Source organism: Numida meleagris, chromosome 17 (assembly GCF_002078875.1).
Source record: "Numida meleagris isolate 19003 breed g44 Domestic line chromosome 17, NumMel1.0, whole genome shotgun sequence".
Lineage (NCBI taxonomy): Eukaryota > Metazoa > Chordata > Aves > Galliformes > Numididae > Numida > Numida meleagris.
The window spans coordinates 618,655-639,712 of NC_034425.1; the positions used below are offsets into that span (position 1 = coordinate 618,655).

Sequence of the window (21,058 nt, forward strand, 5' to 3'; positions counted from 1 at the left end):
AAAATACTAAAAGGAAAAATGAGGATGCTTTAGCATGGGGCCTGATGTGTGTGTGCATCATGGTAGAAGAGGGTGCTCTGATTCTGGGGCAGATAAAGGACACTGCTGCACTTTAGGCTTTCTACTTTTAATTATGATCATTATTTTTCAGCCCTACCAGTCCCTGCTGACGTTCCTAAGCCATTTTCACTTAGATTGAATTTGGACTTCTACTCAAGTGCAGTACATTGCCGTGGCGGGGACCATGATCTGTCACATCCTCTTGTGCCTGCAGAGGTGATGTCCAGGGAAATGGACTTGGAAAGCAGTTTTGCTCCACTTTGGGGAGCGTGGAGACCTTCTCCTAACTGCATGCATAGCAGAGATGAGCTATACTTCATTTTATCCATAGTCTGCTAATGGCATCATCCCCAGCCAGTGCCAGGGTGTGCTATCCCTCCTGCAGCATCAGGCTGAAAATCACTTTTCCTTTCCTCGTTAGGGAAAGCAGAGCCAGGCAGAAGCAAATCTCTATTCCTGCCTCTAGGATCATATGAAACTGGAGCATCGTGTGAGCAGCGCAGTCTTTGCTGCAGTGAGGAAGATGATGCCCAGGAGAAGGCAGCGAGTTTGCTGTTCGTGTGTAGCTGCACACATAAGCCTTGCTGTGCTGGGAGAATATTTCAGTACGACAGTCACAAACACTGAGAGCAGATAGGAGACTGAGTCTGGGAAAGCCAATGTCAAACCTGGGCTTTCGTAAAGCAAGAGAAGATGGGCTGGGACTGTTTGCCAGGGTTTTGTCAGGGGATGAATACATGCACTCACATACGAACCCTGTGGAGAGTCTCCTGCTGCTCCAAAGAACGTGCAGTCTAGAAAAGAGTGCAACAGCAAACAAGGGAATTAAAACACATATCTGTGCCATTCAGTGTCTCCTGCTGCAATGTCTCTAAATGCAAAGATTTGGAAAGAGCTTTGAGTGATGCTCTCCTTTAAAAATAAAGCTCATAAATGATCTTTCTGCTGCTCCTTCCATCTGAGCTCTCTTAACCCAATGCAACCAAGCCAGAAAAAAGCTGAAAAAGCTCAAGGACTTCAAAGCCCCCGGGGTGGTGTGTGAGCCCCCAGGGCAGTGCATCCTGCAGAGGTTCCCTGGGGTCCCTCCAAGCTGCAGGCATCTGCTGGTGAGCGGCTGGAGCTGCGAGCAGAGGTCAGCGAGGGAGCGCTGAGCACAGCTGTCAGTGCAGGCAAGCAGGTTGTGTCAGAGCCAATGCCACTAATTGCTTTTAAAGACCTGGTTAGAAAGCACAGCTTGCTATTGCAGCTGTCAAAAATGGATCCATTTTGCAGTGCATGCAAGGAATTTGGATCCCAGGTTACTGTTGGGCAATGCATACCTTCTTCTCACTCATCTCTGGCTTTGATCTTGGAATAGATCCTGACAGCTCTTGCTGATGTGTGTTTCATTTGACATCCACAATGTGTCATCTATGTGACTGGGCAAGAATTAAACTCCTAGACTTGAAACTAATGTATTTGAGGTAGTATGAAGAAGAAACCTAAGTATACATAAGTAGTGGTTGCTTTGGGTTGAAAAATGTACCAAGTGGATGAAGACAAACTGTACTTTTTAAGTGCCTTAATTTTAGTTTGGCATCTCATGAGCTATAGGTGATGCAGGGAAGATGATCCAAGGGACCAGGGAATGTCTAGGGACCTGTGGGCCAGAAAAGGGGGGTGGCTGATGGTGAGGTTTGTAAGTGGGTATGTGCTAATGTGGCAGATGAGATTTAGTGATGACAAATGCGAAATAATGCATGTAGGGAAAATGAACCCTAATCATGCATTTACACTGATAGATCTTAATTGCGCTGTTATCAATCACATAAGAGCTCTTGCAGAGAGTTCTTAGAAATGGCAGCATAGTATATGTCTGGAGACAGCAAGGCGAACTGAGCGTTAGGTAGGAAAAATTGGGAAACAAAAGCTAAATAATGATTCTATCAATCCAAATCTATAGTGTGCCTCCATCTTGCATGCTGAACGCAAACAGGTTAGCCTGTCGAAAGGCTGCAGGTAACCTAGAGAGGGTACAGGGAAGTATGTAGCATGTCGTTTCCATATACAAAATGGTTAGGGGAGAAATGATTAGGACTCTTCATTTTGGAAAAAAAGAGGGTGTAGGGATGGATGTGACAGAAGCCAATAAAACTGTGAACAGTACTGAGAAGATGAATAGGGAATGATTGTTCACTATCCCTCATTACCAAAGAGCTAAAGGTAATCAAATGAGATGAAAAGAATTCAAATGACTTCTAGGATCTGATGTAGAGGACACCTGAGATTTCTTAAAGATATTAAAATTTACAAGACTTAATGAAGGCAACCAGGGCAGGATTGGGTAAAAAAAATCACCTCAAGAAAATAATTAGGAGTAGGTAGAGAGTCTACAAGTTTTGGAAGATCAGGTGATAAATAATAATTCTTAGAGGTGGAGAACCAGAGGAGTAGAGTGAGAACGTACCTCAAGGAGACTGGAGGAAGGACCTGGGGGTACTTCATCTATAAAAACGTGGCTGCACGTGGTAACATGATAAGGTTGAGAAAACAGAAGTGTAAATTTCCACGGGTGAATAGAAAGCATGGTACTAGTTAAAATAACTGGATGGTCTCAATGTGGGAATCGCAGGAATAGGATGAAGTCAAGTAAAACGAGATGCAGGTGTATGATTATGGTCTTACAATAGATGTTTGTCTCTAAACCAGAGGTGGTTGGCCAGCAGCCATCGAGGACCAATTGAAACTATTTGTTGAAGCTTTGGCTTGCAAATGTTGTAGTCCCAAGAAGGACTACTGTGATCCTAAATGTATCAAGAGCATACTTTCCAGCAAGGCTTAGGGAATACCAGGACAGCTGAGGTGGTGAAAGGCACTGGGGAGAGCCTGGTCTTTGTGAGCAGGATGGTGGTTCACAGTGATGAAAGGGGAGCTCAGCTGGGACGTGTTCAGGGATGGCTCTGAAGTATAATGGGTCAAAGAAAATGGCCAGCCTCTTTCTGCTCCTGGTGGGATATCAAACTGCCTGAACAGACAGTTCTCAGTGCTTTCTTAGGGATTTGTCAAGGTAGGAAGACCACCAGAGGTATTTCTGCAGATTCCTTCTGGTTCTTGTTGTTGGTCACATTATCCATAAACAGTCTAAAAATGGTGGTGTCTAAGAAGGTTGTACTGATTGACAATAATACGAATGCAGTAGTAATGGAGACTATGAAGAACCATAAAAATGATATCCAGTGATGGAGATGTGAAGTGCAGGGAATGTAAATGTAAAGTGATGCATATTTTACTTTGCGTACCCTGAAAGTGATGTTGAGCTAGTTATTGTCATTCAGGAATTAAACGATGGAGCTAAGAGTTCTGAGTGCGTGAGCTGTGTGCTCTCATGGGGGAAAAAAATAACACCCAAAACCGGAGCTGAAATTGGATGTTAGCAATTATTAGGAAAAGAAGAGAACAAAACAGAAAAAAAATCACAATCTTAACTATATAAATCCATTTCAAATAAATCCTGAGCGTGCAGCTATACCTCCAACCCCTCTGTTGTACCTCAAAGGATGTAGTGGAATTGAAAATGGTGTAGGGAAAGTAACAACAAAAAGAAACCGGAGGATAAAGATTACATCATTCAGTAAAGATAAAGATTGCAAGGACAATCAAAAGGCTTCTGTATGAGGAATTATTGAATAGACTTAAAGCTCTTCAGCCTCAAAAGGAGACAGCAGAGGGGATATCAAGGGCTTGAAATCATGAGTGGTACGGAGAAGGTGAAGCAGGCGTGATTGTTCGGTGTTTTTCCACTGTAGATTGAACAGATTTTAGCAGTTGAAAAGGTCAGGCAGCGCATAAAAGGATGTACTTTTTTTACAGAAAGCACAGCTAAACAGTGGTTCTCCGAGCTCCGAGATGCTGTAGATGCCAAAAAGTTGGTTGGCATCCATGGCACCTCGGTAATGAAGGAAAAAGTCATCAGTGGCTATTAAGACAAAGGTGGAAGCTCTGTTTCAAAATGTTCTTATTCCTCCATTTGTGGGAAGCTGGGAAATGATGTCAGGAATTGTTGTTACCCGGTGGTCATTTGTAGAGACTTCTAGAGTCACCTGCTCGGGGCTGCTGTCAGCAGACGAGGTGCTGAAGGAGCTGGCGGAATCCTGACCCACTGCAGCTCTTCCTCCCGTTGTGTATTTCGGAGAGGAATGAGAAGAACTCCTCTGGCCAAGCCAAGCAGAGCACGTCCCCTGGAAAATCCTGCTGTCTGATAGAGCTGATGTTCATGTGGTGAACATGAAGGTAGAAGGCAATCTTGTCCTTGGACAAGATGGCTTATCCGTTGGTTGCTTGTGGAAACTGTTTCCTGGACTGGACCATGCAGGAAAGGAAAATGTAGAGCCAAGGGCACTGGGATAAAGGTAAAGTGCCACCTGCCAGGCATCGTCATAGGTTGTGTGAAATAGCTGAGGGTTGTGGAGGAGAGTCTCTGAGCGAGGGGGGATGTAGTGAGGTGAGAATTTGTGTGATCGAGGCAATTAACAGCTGATGGGCTGCCGGAGAAATTCTCCTGTGGTTCCTGCTGGGAATGGATGAGGATCAATCCCCTGGGTGATGGATCTTCCCCTAATGAATTTAGAGGAGATCTGGAGCAGGCAAATGGGACGCAAGTGCAGAACCAGACTTTTTCACAGAACAGGAAGGGTTTAGCAACATAACTGCTGGGTATTTGCTATCCTGGTTTTAAACTTCAGGAAATTACATTTGAGGTCGGGGACAAGGTATGGATACGGCCAAATCCTTAGGTATTGTTGAGAGAGCCATTGTAACAATCAATTTGATTTGGGAAACTGCAGGTTGGAGGACTTGCTTCTGAGAATGTGAGATGGGCCGAAGCTGTGAAGGACTTCAAACGGCAGCAGAGCACTTTGTGTGGGGATGTCTTGCTGATTACAGCGTTTGTCTCCTACCTGGGATACTTCACCAAGAAATACCGACAAGACCTCATGGACGGAATCTGGAAGCCATATCTGCAGCAGTTAGAAGTAAGCCCTGCTTTCTCTGAGGAGCAGTTGTCACTGGGCATAACATGGCCATGAATTGTTGTCCATAGGGGATCCTCTAAGTAAGTAGCACCCCTGTGGCCCCACCAAGTTGCACTGAGGATCAAGACATAGCCACGCTCGATTCCTCTCTGGGGAAGACATTGTGGTCTCCTTGCACCATGCAGGTGATCCCATTCCCTTGCGGACAGAGGTGAAGCCACAGAGCAGCATCCCAAACATGGAGCCAGTTTGTGCAGGAGTCAGGGACAGCCTGAAAGAAGAAGATAGTATAGAAAAGAGACTGCTTGGAACAGGCAGAGCTCACAGCCAGTGCTTTGGTAGGCTTAGAGAGACTCCAGACGGTAAGACATGAGCTCTGTTCATGCTGGCCATGCCTCTCAGCTCCTGAGTTTCATCCATGTTCTGAGCAAATGGAAACCATCATGCTTCAGACTTGGTGATATTTCGCTAATTTCCTGCTACTGTATTTAATACCTCAATAAGTTAACATGTGCTCAGTCTCCTGTAGGACTGAGCTTTTGCACATCGTTACCTAACTGAATGTTACAAACCCTGGTGAAATGCCAAGAGGCTTTTAAGTAAGTTCACAACTGGCAGTCATGCCCAAATCAAAAACTGAGAAAATGAGCAAGTTCCTTAGCATGAGAGAGAAAAAAAAAATCATCCTGTGTTCCTTAATACTACACCAAAAGCTTGGTTACAAAAGGAGATGTTCCAAGAAGGGCCTGATTCGGTGGTTAGAAATTTCACGTAAGTTGCTTCTATTTCCATTTGAAAATTAATGACCCTTTCTGTGCAGATAACTGGCGCAGATAACTTTCTGGTTATTGCACCCAGAAGTGGCCTCCCATGTCAGAGAAGTGTTTGTGGAATGGCAGATGCCATTTTGCAGCACAGCAGCAGGCTGATGAGGGTGTTATTCTAAGATGTCATATCAGAGAGCTCAGACACAGCAGTGTGGTCGGATCCTGCTTGGTTGGGGCTGCAGCTTTTCAGGGCTCTCAGCGCTCTGCAGGCAAAAATCTTTGGGATCCATGCATAATTTACGTTCATTCACAACAGGAGTGGGAAACACTTAATATTAGATCAAAACCAGCCAGCAGAATGGTAAAACACTGATAAACAAAACTTCTCAGTTTTTAATTAAGTGAAATTTGCTTGAATTGTTTCGCTCGCTCATCTCTGGTGTATGTTGCAAGCTGTGCTCACTGCCTTGTGCTGACACGTTTCTCCTCTCCCCTCCCCAGGTGCCGATCCCTGTAACTCCATCCCTAGACCCTCTGACCATGTTGACAGATGATGCTGACGTCGCGGCTTGGCAGAATGAGGGGCTGCCGGCCGATCGCATGTCCACCGAAAATGCCACCATTCTCACCAACTGCGAGCGCTGGCCCCTCCTGGTGGATCCCCAGCTGCAGGGAATCAAATGGATCAAAGCAAAGTATGGCGAAGACCTGCGAGTGATCCGAGTTGGGCAGAAGGGGTAAGCATCACGTAATAGTACCTTTCCATGGCCCCTTGTACTCGATGAGTGGTGTATGTTTAACTGCAGCCATCTGAGCCCATTACATTGAGGAAAAACCTCAGAAGTATTTGTGCAGGAGCGGCTTATTCATTACCAAAATGATAGAGATTCCTCATTTAATAGAGGGTCTGTTTAGTGCTTGCCCAAGTTACCATAGAAACTTCTCAGAAACGGAGATTGAAAAGAGCAGTGTGCCAGTGGCTGTGTAATGCATAGGACTACGGCATCCTCCCTCAGGCTTGCGTCGTGTTGTGTCCTGACTCAGTTTCACCCAGACAGGTGAGTGAAGCTTCCTACAGCTTGGAAGAAGGCAGAGGTGAAGCTGGTGTGAGGGTCACCACTCCGCTGGGCTAACTCTGCTCAGGATTGGCACCAGCTGGGATGTTCTCATCACAGCACCCTTGCCTTCTTCTGGCTGCATCTTTTGTGGGAAGGCTTTTCCACTCCTGGCTCTTGTCTCTGGGCAGGTCACCGTTTCCTGCTCTATTAAGTTGTACCGTTTTCTGCCCGCTAGTGAGGGCTCCCAGCTGGGAAGGAATAAACCCAGAGTAAAATCCAAGCAGGGATCTGAACTTTGAGATTTTTGGCTCTTTATACCTTACTGTGTGCTGGCAGTAGCTGAGAGTGCCCCAAGAGCTCAGTGCTTGTTTGGAGGTGTTTGGCTTTGCCTGTACTGGAGCATGGATCTGCCTCTGCTTTTCTCATAGAAAATAACAGGAATTTATTAGGTTTGCTCTCATGTGGTCTGAGAAGATGTTTGGAAACAGCGGTATTTTTCATTAGAGCAAATTTCTGTTTCCTGGCCAACTAGGTCACTTTACCTTGCAGTTATTCAAAGGAGAAAAGTAAGGATGCAAGAGGAGGCACCTGGGTACAAATCTCCAGGAGGAACAGACCCTGTAACATTCATACGCTGCCTTTACAGTCATTTGTGCATCTTTTTCCCATGCTGACCACATATGCATCTCGCAGGTACCCTGAGAGGGGAGTCAGACACTGTGCAAAGGGGACCAATTCCCTCGTGAGGAAGGCAGAATTAAATGATAGTCATGCTGTCCTAAACTTGTCTCTAACCTCGGGGCACAGCAGAGATGCAGCCTGCTCGTCTTCCTTGCTTTTATGCAAGGTTAACTGCACCAGTGGCTTCTAGGGGAAAGCAAACTATTTGCAAAAAAAAAAACAAAAAAAAAAACCCACAATCTGATCCATCTTTTCTTGGGAAAGAAGATACAGCTGTTACTGCTTGTCCTCTCTCTCTCCTGGACAGTGCCACTTTCAGCACCACATGCTGACTCCATCCTATCCCTCTTCTCTGCCTTTTCCTGGCATGTGCATGTGGTGTGTCACAGCTGCAGCACCCCTCTGTCCCCTGGTGGCCTCCTTGCTGTGATGCATTGCAGCCAGACCCAGCCTTGCTGTACCAGGTGCTAATGCTGTCTCCACAGGTATCTGGACACAATGGAACGAGCCCTGGCTGCGGGAGAACTGGTTCTGATTGAAAACCTGGAGGAGTCCATGGATCCAGTTTTGGGGCCATTGCTGGGGAGAGAAACAATCAAGAAAGGGAGGTGAGCTTTGGGAAGGCTCAGTGGGCTGTGTGCTTCCATTTCTACCCTTTTCCTGGTGAGTGGGCTTTGTGTTGCTGCGCTCTTCCTTTCTCGACCTCACATAGTGTGCTTGTCTGTGGCAGCACTAACATCTTCCCTTCCTGAGTGTTTAAATAAGGCAATCACAGGTCATTCAGTCATAGGATGGCTTTGAAATACATCTGGATTTTTCATTTAGCTGGACAGCGCCATTCAAAGCTCATGTGAAGGTGAGACCTGCGATTCTCCTCTGGGTGGGTGACCTTGGTGTCTGTGATTGGCTATCCTGATGCTGGATTATGACCAGAATAGCTGTGGCTGTTGTGAAGAAAAGGTAACCTTGGATTTTAGCAAACACTGTGCATCCTTTGTGGTTACAGCTGCAGATGTATACATTAGGAATATATATGTGTTTGTTAATGAGGGCAGGTTCTTGGTGGCAGTCCCTGCCTCCCTCTGCACCTCGCACTGCAGCAGAAAATGACAGAAATCCAGCTGAGCTCTGGATCTCATCTTCCTTCAGTTCCTTGAGGACTGTTTCCATACTTAACTGTGGGCTTTGTGTTTTCCAGCACGTGTGGCAGTCCCAGTCCATTGTGGCAGGCCCCACAAATGGCTGCTGATGGTTCCAGGGCAGGAAGTGGGGGCTCCCGACAGCACTGCCAGGTGCTGCCAGGAGCTGCTTGTGCTGGATGTTCTCTCTCTGCCTCTGTTTCCCAGTCATAAAAGCAGTAGAGGTGGACAAGAACAGAGCAAGGGGACTGATGTTTGACTGGAGAGTGTGTTCAAATTCCTGTGGTGACTCCAGTGCTTCCACCACAGCCCAGCTGCATCCCTGGAAGTATCACTGTCACCCCCATGAATGTCCTGTTCCCCTTTTCCTCTAGTTCCAATGGGTGTTGTCAGATCTGGGTTCAGAACATCCTGTTTCCAGCCTCCCAGCTCTCTGAATTTTGTACTGGATGGAACAGGAGAAAGCTGAGCTCTCCCAGGTGATGCTTCCTCCTGAAAATGGCACCGAGCTGCTCCTTGAACCCAGCCTTGCTTGTAGGCAGCCTGGCTCGAGCAGCACACCAGGCAATTGTGGCTGTAGCTAATTAAAATCTCTGTGCTGAGAGGCTTTTTCTGTATGTGCCAGCTTTGGGAAGGATACAGTCTCCATTAAAAGCGTGGAAGGTTCCTGGTTCCAGCTGCCTATCACAGTGCTGGAAACTGTGAGCTTCCTCAGAGGTACTCCAAAATTCAGGGGCAGTTCTCTGGGGTTTTTACCTTAAATCAGAAGTGTTTCAAGTATGTCCGATTTCATATTCTTTTTGCACTAAAAGTGGTTTCTTTGTGGAGAGTGCAAAGTCCAATTCTGGCGGATTCCACTGGCTGATGCCTCCATTTGTCCCAGAAGGAATGTGCATGCGTGCTCCTTTTGCTCCAATTTCAGGTACATTAAGATCGGGGACAAGGAGTGTGAGTTCAACCCTGCCTTCCGTCTGATGCTGCACACGAAGCTGGCAAACCCCCACTTCCAGCCCGAGCTGCAGGCACAGTGCACCCTCATCAACTTCACGGTCACGCGGGACGGCCTCGAGGAGCAGCTGCTGGCGGCAGTGGTCAGTGCAGAGCGGCCCGACCTGGAGCAGCTCAAGGTGGGCAGCCGGCACCGGGAGGCAGGAAAAGATGAAAAAGTAAAAATAATATAAATATTTTAAGACAAATAGCATTTCGTGTGTAAAGGTGGAGAGATTGCTGAGCTCCTCGTAAGATCAGGTTTCCCTCACAGGATCATAGAATCATTTGAGTTGGAAGGGACCCTTAAGGGTCGTCTCGTGCAACTGCCCTGCACTGAGCAGGGACACCCCCAGCTCCATCAGTGCTCAGAGCCCATCCCCTGACCTTGGCTGTCTGCAGGGTCGGGGCACCACCACCTCTCTGGGCAGCCTGTGCCACTGCCTCACCACCCTTAGTGTAAAAGAACTTCATATCCAGCCCATATCTCCCCTCTTGATTATCCCTTGCCCTATCACAACAGACCCTACAAAAGAGTTCTGTCCCCTTCTTTCTTACAGCCCCTTTAGACACTGACAGCCCGCTCTCAGCTCTCCCCAGAGCCTTCTCTTCTGCAGGCTGCACAGCCCCGTCTCTCTCAACCTGTCTCAGATGATAAGTGTTGAGGGAGAAGTGTTTTTCTGCTACTTCTTGTTTTCTTGGTATTTTGGGAACACTTAGACTGCAATTTCAAGTCTTTTTTCTCCAAAAATGTGGGTAGAAAACTCTTTTTCCTACTCCTCTTGTAAATGGAAGCAGGTTCACGTTATGACATTTTCCTCCAGACTTCACTCTTATTTTGGAGGTAGGATTAATCTCACTTAATTTTAGGCATTTGTGGTTCCCACTGTAAATGTTGTGAGGCCGGTAACTAAATTTTTCTGTTCTGGTTCTTATTCACGCTTGTTTGTAAATGGCCAAAATGATTTCTCTCTTTTTGCTTTTAAATAAATATTGCTTCCGTCTCAATATATCATTTTAAAGAAAAGCCTGGCTGCTAATGGCACGCTTAGCAATGTAATGGATATGTATAATGCTGAATATTTACTGAGAGTCAGAATGAATTTACTGCACACGTTCGGTCAGGCCGGGCCACTTCTGTAATCATCTTTTCTTTAATGAGATTCTAAACTACGTTATCCGTGCAGCCTTAACGACGCGTTTCATTTGAAACGGGCTCATGCGCTAACGAGCCAAAAGATGGCATAAAGAATACGTAATGACCGCAATTAATGTGTGAGCTGCGGCTGTCTCGTGGGAGCCAGACCATCCCCACAGCCCGGGGACCGCGGGCAGCTCCTGCTGCTGCTGGGTGCTGTGTGGGGCGACCCACAGCACAGAGGAGTTGCTGAGCGCTGCATTGAGGGCAGCAGCACTGCTGGTAACGGCTGCTGTCACGAGGAGGGAGACAGCTTCCATGTTGTAGGTCAGGTTGCCCAGGGCCTGATCCAGCCTCGCCTCAAAAGTCTCCAGGGACGGGGCCCCTACCCACCGTATCTCTAGGCAACCTGTGCCGGTGCCTCACCACCCTCACTGTAAACGATGTTTTCCTTATATCCTACCTAAATCTCTCCTCCTTGAGGTTGAAGCCATTTCCCCCTGTTCTATCACAGCAGTCCCTGCTAAAGAGTCTGTCCCCTTCTTTCCTGTAGCTCCCCTTTAGATACTGACAGGCCCTTCTCAGGTCTCCCCAGACCCTTCTCTGTGCTGAACGGCCCCAGCTCTCTCAGCCTCTCCTCATGGGAGAGGTGTTCCATCCCTGGGATCATTTTTGTGGCCCTCCTCTGGCTGCTCTCCAACAGGCCCATGTCTGTCCTGTGCTGAGGACTGCCCATCTGAAGGCAGTGCTCCAGGTGAGGTCTCACAGTGCAGAGCAGAGGGGCAGCTCCCCTCCCTGCCCTGCCGGCTGTGCTGTTTTGAATGCAGCCCAGGATACGGTTGACTTTCTGGGCTGTGAGGGCACGTTGCTGGTTCATGCCCCGCTGCCATCCAACAGTACCCTCAAGTCATTTTTGGCAGTGTTGTGCTCAATCCTTTCATCCCCTAGCTTGTTTTGGTAGTGGATGTTGCCTCAGCCCAGGTGCAGACCTTGCATTTGGGTTTGTTGAACCTCATAAGGTTCCCCTGGGCTCACTGTCTGCAGATTAGTGTAGGATGTAGTTTTCTTTCCTGGTAAGAATATTTAAGCCTATTTCTTCTCTTCCTCTCTATATCCATTCTTCTTCCTCCGTTTCATTCACTGACGTAAAAAAAAAGCCTGGAGCTGTTATCCGAGATCTGTGGGGAGCTCCCCGAGTACAGGTGTGTACTTTGGGGTTTCCCTAAGGAGAGGTCCCTTCTCTGCGTGTGCCCTAAGCAGTCAGTGCTGTGCTCCAAATCCTGTTCTGGAGCACACAAGTTGGTAACAAGTCCTGCTCCAGGCCTGTAGCGCAGGTGAGATGCAGGAACAAAATGGTAAGAGCTTCCAGCATCACCTGCTTCCTGGACCGGTGCTGTTACGTATCAGCTGTGAAATAGCAGATAATGAGTTCCACTGCAGGAATAAGAAATGATGACCTTGCTCCTGCTGAAAACAGTAGCACGATAGAGCTGCAACAGATGCAGGCTTTTGTGGGAAATACAGCACTGTATGCCCTTCTGAGGGTGCTTTTCAGAAACTGCGTGGTGATTATGAGCTGTTGGAGCAAAAGTCACACGCAGCCTCATTAAGAGCAGCAGGCTTTCAGGCCGTGGTCTGCAATAATAGCTTGCAAAATGTCATTTTTCAAGGCATGCTATGCTTGAATGACAGGAGCTTACAGAACTAACTGTGTTAGCTCTCTGTTTCAAGACTTGTGAAATATTCACCACCTGTGTGTGAGGCCTAAGGAGCAGGCCTTTGAGGACAGCCCTGTAGCACAAATACCGGTGAGCGGCATGCGTCGGTGCACACTGCTGGATCCTCGGGTTGACACTGACACGAAACGAGTGTGTGCGCAGCGAGGGTCTGAAATCTCAGCCCAAATATTGAAAGATGACTTATTAATGGGAGAGTTAGCTAATCTGCTGAAAAACCTTTGGTGATGGAGCAAATACTCCTTGGTTCTGTCACTTAAATGCAGAGTGGGGATTTAAAGCCCTGTGTCACAGAGTAGTGTTTTACATACAGAGTCAGGCTAGTGATTAGCTTAATTTTTGTAGAGTATAGCCTCCAGGCTTATATCTTCACAGCATCCAAATCAGATGCGTGGCTGTGCCACAGCGTGTTTTCTGGTCTGATGCTCAAAAGAGGTGTTTGCAGAAGGACTGCATAGTGCCATGACATTGTATACCCGAAATCCAGGAAAGATGCTATTTCCCTGAGCAAGCACTTGAGTTAGTGCAATCACATTTTGCAGGAGGAACTCTGTTCTGGAGGAGCAGTTCAGAAAGGAGCCATGTGAGTCTGTATTTCCACCATGAGCAGTGTCAGTCACTGGTATCTCTGCAGAAGAGGGAAGCAGAGCAAGTGGCTGGGGAGAGCCAAGGGGCATTGTTTCACGGAAACAGATTTGCAGTAGAATTCAGAAGATCAGAACTTGAGACAAAATGCCACTGGTCCCCATCTGCTTGGTCACCTTTGTGTTGTCTTTGCAAACCCTTTGCTATGGGGACTGTCCTGGTGCGAGCAGCTTCCAGCACTGTGGACTGGTGGTCTGAGGGACACCTTAGGGCCCACAGCAGGGGGGCTGGAACCAGGTGATCCTTAAGGTTCCTTCCAACCCAAGCCATTCTGTGATTCTATGGGACAGAGGCTGAAGGTCTTTTTCTCCTGTTTCGTTTCCAGCAGTTTAACACATTCTGAGTGGAAGGGATGAGTTCTTCTGGTGCTTTCTGTGTGTCCTTCCATGAATCAGAGGCACGTTAGGCATGGAGGATTCCCAAAGCTCTGTTCATATACAGGAACCAGAGTGGGAATAATCAATGTTGAACTGTGGCAGTGGTCACTTAGAAGTCCGTTCCCCCTGTGAAAGTGGTTCATCCTGCATGTTTTGTGGCTAAAACTTTCTTAATTGCTTACTTGCAGTCAGATCTCACGAAGCAACAGAATGGATTCAAAATCACCCTGAAAACGTTAGAGGACAACTTGTTGTCTCGGCTGTCGTCGGCATCTGGGAACTTCCTGGGAGACACAGCATTGGTGGAGAACTTGGAGACCACTAAACAGACAGCAGCAGAAATTGAAGAAAAGGTAAAATGACAGCGATAGCTCAGAGGAAATTGTGTGAGGTGTGTTCTTTAAGGATTTGTGGGTGAAACACAGCTTTGCAATGCTGGTCTCTTCTTCTGCTGAGTAGTGAATAGAGAGTGATATAAATTGAAGTGCTCTCCATTCTGGCCAGCTTCAAGCCATTCAGTTCTTTGGAGTTTTTGTATGTTAAATGGCCTATTTAAGACCAAGAGAAAATGGCAGTGCCTGATGTAAAGACGATAAAATTTACACACTGTATCAAGGCGGCTTTAAACTGCTCCAGCATAATTCTGAACACATCACACTCCCTCAATTAAGCTGCATTTTAGTACTGCCAGGGGACTGCAGTCTGTTGAGTTTGTGTTCTCTTGTGAATCTGCAAGAACTTGGGTATTTTGTACTCATCCTTAGGGTGTAAATCAGCTGTTGTAACAGCTGTGCAGTGTTAGTGTTGTCACCTACCCAGGTCACCTTGCTGGCCACATGGGGACAGTTAAATGCATGGTGGTTTTGCCCTGACACTAAGGAGACCTGAGAAATGCACGTATCACGCCAGGACTGCAGCAGGACCCCTCTCTGGCCATCCTCGGCTGCTGCCCCCCCCCCAAGTCTTCACAGCCTGTGCTTGTCCTCCAGCCCAAGGACGTGTTACCTGTGTGCTCAGGTCAGGGTCAGACTGCCTCTCATTTTATGCCTCCACATTAAGAAATGGAGTGATTTCTGGTAGCTGTTTGTGGGACATTGTAGGCATCCAGCTTCCTAGGGATGGTTTGCTTGTACTCCTCTAAAGGGATATTGAAGGAATGTTTTGACACAGCAAGGTTGGCATTGTCCTATTGAATTAAATGCTCTTGAAAGGCTTCAGTTTCTGAACAAGTTGGGGCTGTAAAGATGATCCCTGCCAACTCTGTGGCAGTGAGGATGAATTTTAGAGACTGGAGCTGGTTTTGATGAGTTTGGTACCCATGTGGAAAGCTGCCTCAGTACTATGTTATAAGTCTGCTTCTAAAGTCAACCCCTACTCTGTTCTTGGTTTGTCTACAGAAAAGATAACATTCAGCCAAGATTTTCTTTCCTATGACAATCCTCTCTATTTATGGAAAGCAACTGTCTTCCTCTCCTCTGGATTTTACATTTCTAGATTTGTTAAGCATTTTGGGTGTAGGACAACTAGAAAGTAGTTGTCTAGACTATGCTGAAGGCTCCCTGCATAGTCAGTGGAGAAATGTAGATTCTACCAGAGATGGAGTCAGGATATGGAGAAGTGTATTATGCGTATTCATGGCCCATGCTGGCGCTTGTTTCTGCAAGAGACTTTGAAACTGCTTTTTGAAGGACTCTGAGATGTTACAGCCCATCTTTGAGTGTTAATCATAGAGTCACTCAGGTTGGAAAAGACCTTCAAGATCATCAAGTCCAACTGCAACCTTACCATACTACCCTAACTCTACCAACCCACCACTAAATCATCTCCCTGAGCACCACATCCAAACAGATCTTAAACACATTCAGGGATGGTGACTCAACCACCTTCCTGTGGAGCCTATTCCAGTGCTTAACTACCCTTTCTGTAAAGAAGTTTTTGCTGATATCCAACCTAAACCTCCCCTGGCACAACTTGAGGCCATTTCCCCTTGTTCTGTCAGCTGTCACCAGTGAGAAGAGACCAACCCTGCTCTCACTGCCATCACCTTTCAGGTATTTGAAGAGAGCGCTGAGGTCTCCCCTCAGGCTCCTCTTCCCCAGACTAAACAGCCCCAGTTCCCTTAGTCATCCCTCGTAGGGCATATTCTCCAAGCCCTTCACCAGCCTTGTTGCCCTGAAGATGTACCATGGACCCCAACGTGTGTTGGCTGTGTACAGCAGGGTAGGACTCAGTCAGTGCCTTAGTGGGAAGGCTTGATGTGCTTTAGCAGCTCAGGTCCATGCCTAGCAGTGTGCATTTCTCCAGGGGCTTTGCTGTGATCTGCAGGGTTGTTCCACACGTGCTGATCCCATTTCTGCCATGTCCCCATTGAACGGTTTGTTGAACCACCTGGATCAGCGCTGCGAGACACTTCTGGCTGTGTGTAGCCTAAGCCTAACAAAATCCCCAGGAGGCTCAAGGATGTCACTTCATGCTGCTGAAGTGGAATAAAAGAATGAACAGGACTGAGACGTTAGTGGGATGATGTATCTGCCAAAAGGATTTTCGTCTTGTCCATCACAGCAGCTATGCTGAGACCTGGCCAGGAAGGTAGGGAGGCATTAGGTGCTGGAGAGGAAAGGCAGCAAGTAGCTGAGAAAATTAGCAGTTCTCATCTTTGGGAGAAGCTGTCTCATGAGCAGCGCTGTCTGTTCAGCCCTGTGTTATTAATGATTTGCACAGGAGGGGGGTAATTAGCAAGAGAAACTCATTGATGACAAAAATAATTCTAGTTAGTGAAGAGCAGGAACCCAAGTGAGAATTCTGAAGGGAGGGGCTTGGGAAAACAGAGGATTGGACATGAGGATGAATGCAGTTAATGATGGATATACCAGAGGAGGGAGGCTGCTGGGAGTGAGGTCTCGAGCCTGGTGTGCTGTGGGTTGAGAGCAGAGGCCGTGTGCAGGTTGGCCACCATTGACCTGGTGTCTTTGTGGCAGGTGACAACCTTTCCCCGAACTGCATCTTCACTGAGCTCACGGAGATGTTTTCACAGAACCTTTACTCTGTGTTTTCCTTCCAGGTCCAGGAGTCCAAAGTAACTGAAGCCAAGATTAACGAGGCGAGGGAGCACTACAGGCCTGCTGCTGCGCGAGCCTCTCTGCTCTACTTCGCCATGAATGACCTCCGTGCCATCCATCCCATGTACCAGTTTTCTCTGAAGGTACTGTCCCCGTGAGTCTCGTGGCAGTGGGGGGCAGCTGGGCTCCTTCCTTCCCTTCCCAAACTTAAAAGTCATTTCCCTGAGCATCTGGAGGTTGTTTGAGCTCCCAGGCAAAAGGGAAAACTTGTAATTCGTTTCTTTGTAAGTCATCTTTACCTATATTAATCTTAATGTGTGTTATGAGAGTATTTAGTGCTCACTGGGAAAGATGATTCTGATTCTCTTTGCAAACGCTGAGCAGAGCGTGTTTGTCGCTGCCTGTGGGGGGAGGAACCTCTCTTCAGCAGTGCCCCCAAGAGCCAGCCATGAGCGGCCGGAGCATCGAAGGAAAGGCACATCTCTGCTGAAAATTGGGTGTGGGCTGGCATCTGCCCTCACTGAGTTTTCTGGTCGTCCCACCACAGCTGGTTAGACTGAGATCAGATTACATCAGTCTTAATTAGCTTTTCTTTCTTTTGCTTGGTTTCTTTTGAGGCAACTGAACTGACATCTTGTAGAAAGCCAGTCTGACTTAGAAGTACATTAACGGCCTTGATTACTGAAAATTCCAGAAGTTTATTTGCAAAGTAGGGCTTTATAAGCCATTTGTTATCTCCTCCATATTCATAGCCTTCTTGGCCTGGCAGAGGAAGATGAGCAATGGATTTGAAAGAGATCATCTTGGGAAAGAGCCAACCAAGTACTTTTTCCTGTGTATTTTCTATATTTATGCATCGAGATTTAGCACAGCGTTTGGAGTCACTTGCTTCCTCAGTTAATCTTCTCTTTATATTTGCATTTAGTTCTGTATCTGTGATGTCATCGGGGTCATAATGTCTGTGCAGATATTTCATAAGTAAACGAGAATTGCTGCTGCCCTTAGCAATTATCTGAGACCTTGATGTTGAAACAGTCCCGACTTCCCAAATGACACTGTATTAAAACATCCAATTGCTTTGTAAACACAGCCCTGTCCCACTGAGACCACAACACCAAGGATTTATTGCCACCCTTTGTACAAAAGGCAAATCATGGCCAATTCTGCCTGTCCAAGACAAGAAGGGTCCCCTACAAGAGCCCTTAGTGTAGAAGTCCTGACGGGATCTGTGGGCATCTGACTCCTTGCAGTGTGGCTGCTGGCAGGCTTGAAACAGGCAGGCTCATGGTAGCAGTATGGACACCAGCATGGGGACGATGCTGGGAGAGAACCTGCTTCTTGTCCTCTGCTCTAAAATAAATGCAGAACAGACATAGCCAAAGGGCTTGCACTCCAATGGCATTGCTGTTCTTCTGTCTCCTCTGCACAGACTCCCCTTCCCTGCTCAGCGGGAAGTTGAGCGTTGGTCTGTAGTATATGGCCATATTACATGGTGAGCTAGAAATGGTGTCCCTGCTTTGGAGAACATTCCTGCCTGGTGCTGTTTCACCCCTCGAACACCTGGAGAACGCTTCTAACATGGCATTACACTGCAGTGTAATTATTGCTGCTCCTAGTGGGGGGGGCTGAACTGTCCCATTTGCCGCGTGGCAGCAGAGCGCAGTGGGAAGCCAGCAGCTTTGGTGGGAGTGAGACTATGGTCTCATTTTCAGGTTTCTTGACTAGTTTTGAGATATTGGCTCCTTTATGGCAGAAGTGAGTAGGCTGAGACTTGCTGCAGTGGATGAACTAGATCTTTAGAGTGAAATTTGAATTCATCACTCATGTTTTGCATCGTGTTGGGGCATCACTTCATCATTTGTTTCCTGCTCCTCGGTGGGAAGTGGAGCTTCTCTCGAGCCATCTCCTGGATCCTGGAGGCTCCTCAGGCAGGGACCCTCTTTCTGCATTCCCTGCATACTGCCCAGAGCAGTGGGGGAGTCTTGGTCCCTGCTCGGCCTCTGAGGACCTGCTGCAGTGAAAAGGAGTTGCCATGATGGAGTAGTGTCTATAGTTCTGGCCAGCAGAGACTCTGGTATTTACTGAAGAGTTCCATTTTTAATGTTTTAATAAATGGAAGACTTTTTGTTGTTGTTATAGGAGAAAAGCATTTTGGGGAATGGAGGGTTAAGTGAGATGGCACTGTAGTCTAGTACTTCTTCCAAATGGTTTCATACATTGCCAAGTGACCTGGAAAAAGTAATTGAGAAGAGAATACGATATTTTGAGCCTATCCACAAAGAAGCTTTTCTTTTTGTTATCTACAACTCATATGCTGAAATAATTTTACCAGGGAAATGTGCAGATATCTTTCATGCAAGGGTGCCCTTTGAAAGATTCAGTCACTACACATACACGGTAGATACGAGAGTGTCTGAAGTTTCACCTTAAATCTACCTCATCTGTGTTTTGTTTGTTTTATGTTTTACAGTTAACATTAGTAATGTGTATAAATACATGGCAAATTATTTACTGAAATGTTTTTATGTAATAAATTTGGACAACAGATCATAAAACATTGTGGAAAGATGCGCAGAGATGATTTGAAAATACTTGCCATACAGCTAAAAGCCCATTATAAATTAGAGCACACAAGATTTATATGTGATTCTGCAGTGTGTTTTAACTCTATTTAAAGAAATGTAAGCAGGAAAATCCATTCTGCAGTTATTCAATAATGCAGTAGGTATCAATGTTGCTTTAATTTGTTGAGGCATCATTCTCCCTTTGTAGAGCCCTAAAAATAATTCTGTCAACACAGCCATGCCTTGTCTGGTTGGTGCTATTAATTTGTATTGGCCTGGTTAATTCCTATTAGCTTGGTCCCAGCGTATTGGGCTTTTGCATTGCTAATGAGAACACAGGCCTTTTCCTTTTTCCCGTTGCATCTGATAATTTGCTAATGGGTTTTCTTCAGTCTGTTCTGAAAGTTTTTAAGTCTTTTTTCATTTAAATCAGAATATTTTTTACAAGAGTCCTTGGCGTCTTATGTAATAGCGTGCTTCTTAACGAGGCACCCATCCCCAAGGGATTTTAGTGCTTGGCTGATCCCACTTCCACATGGTGAAGCCCTGCCTGCCCTTCTCATCCAGTCCTCTGCTGAATCCTGACAGTAACCTACTCCTTGGACTGTTTTGCATTTAAGGGAATTGCTATTTCGAAGTTGCAACATTTGTGAAACGAGAGGTTGCTCTGGGAACACAAATGTCATTGGCTCAGTGTTTGCGGAGAAGTGAGTTGTGTAATCTCTGTGAGAGAACATACTTGGTCTGAGAAATGTTTCCTCTGCCCATTACGTCTTCATGCAGCCAGCCCGTCTTCCTGAAGCCCAAACGAGTACATTGTCACAGGGTATGTCATGAAAAAGTGGCCAGAGGCAGCTGCAGATCCTGGTCTGTAGGTGTTCTCCTGCCACTGCTGAGCAGTAGGATTGCTTTGGTCGTGGCTGCAGTGCTCGGTGTCTGAGCTGGCTTCTGTCACTGCAGCACTTCAGGTGATACACTGCTGTGTGAAAAGAGCATTTAGAAACAATGCCAATCTTCTTGTCTCCTCACCTAGGCGTTCAGCATTGTGTTCCAGAAAGCCATTGAGAGGGCGTCTCCTGATGAGAGCCTCCAGGTGCGAGTGCTGAACCTTATAGACAGCATCACCTTCTCCGTGTTCCAGTACACGACCCGGGGGCTGTTTGAGTGCGATAAGCTGACCTACACAGCACAGGTCACCTTCCAGGTAAGCACCACCAGGGCGTGCAATCCATATGCAGTCCTTTGTTGTACTGGCAAAGATATCGGCATACAGAGAAAACCCAAGCTGACGCAGCCATGCCTCCAGCATCAGAGCAGCAAATTCAAGGGCTGGAGAACTGATTTTCTTCTCTTCATCTCTTGCTGATAGCAGTCACAAATGCTGTGTTTGATCTGTGTTATGCCAACAAATGGTTGTTTGAGAGAGTGATGCCTGCTTGCAGGACCTGCAGAAGGGAAAGGGGAAGCAGGTCTTCAAGGCTGACTGGTTGTATCCAAAAGGAATGCATGCTGCTTGGCTGCTGTTGCTCTGTCTAGTATCCTACTGTGATTTTTATGCTACCATGTGAGCAGTATCTATATTGTATATAGGTATGCAATATGTAGTATATATCTATTTCTATATCTCTCTACTGAAATCAAATTCAGTCAATAAATAGTGCTTGGCATTATGTTACAAAGTTGTTATTGAGCTTGCGCAGCATGTGCAGCATGCACATAAGTGCCCTGCAGCGTAGAACGCAGGCATGAACCAAATCCGAGCTGCTCTAACAGTGTGTAGGTCTAGTTAGCCTTAATCCAGTGGTTGCCATGATTTTATTTTTTTTTATTCTACG

The 21,058-nt window shown here is 46.7% G+C and overlaps 1 protein-coding gene across 4 annotated transcripts in view; it reads left to right on the plus strand.

The window, feature by feature from the left end:
* DNAH9 (dynein axonemal heavy chain 9) overlaps positions 1-21,058 on the plus strand; it is a 175,860-nt gene that overhangs the window by 97,939 nt on the left and 56,863 nt on the right. For all 4 annotated transcript variants that reach the window (XM_021414422.1, XM_021414421.1, XM_021414423.1 and 1 more), the window contains 7 exons: positions 4,884-5,072; positions 6,341-6,576; positions 8,064-8,186; positions 9,640-9,844; positions 13,789-13,953; positions 16,662-16,802; positions 20,257-20,427. In XM_021414422.1, coding sequence (XP_021270097.1) covers positions 4,884-5,072; positions 6,341-6,576; positions 8,064-8,186; positions 9,640-9,844; positions 13,789-13,953; positions 16,662-16,802; positions 20,257-20,427 — 1,230 coding nt within the window. The remainder of the gene's footprint in view (positions 1-4,883; positions 5,073-6,340; positions 6,577-8,063; positions 8,187-9,639; positions 9,845-13,788; positions 13,954-16,661; positions 16,803-20,256; positions 20,428-21,058) is intronic.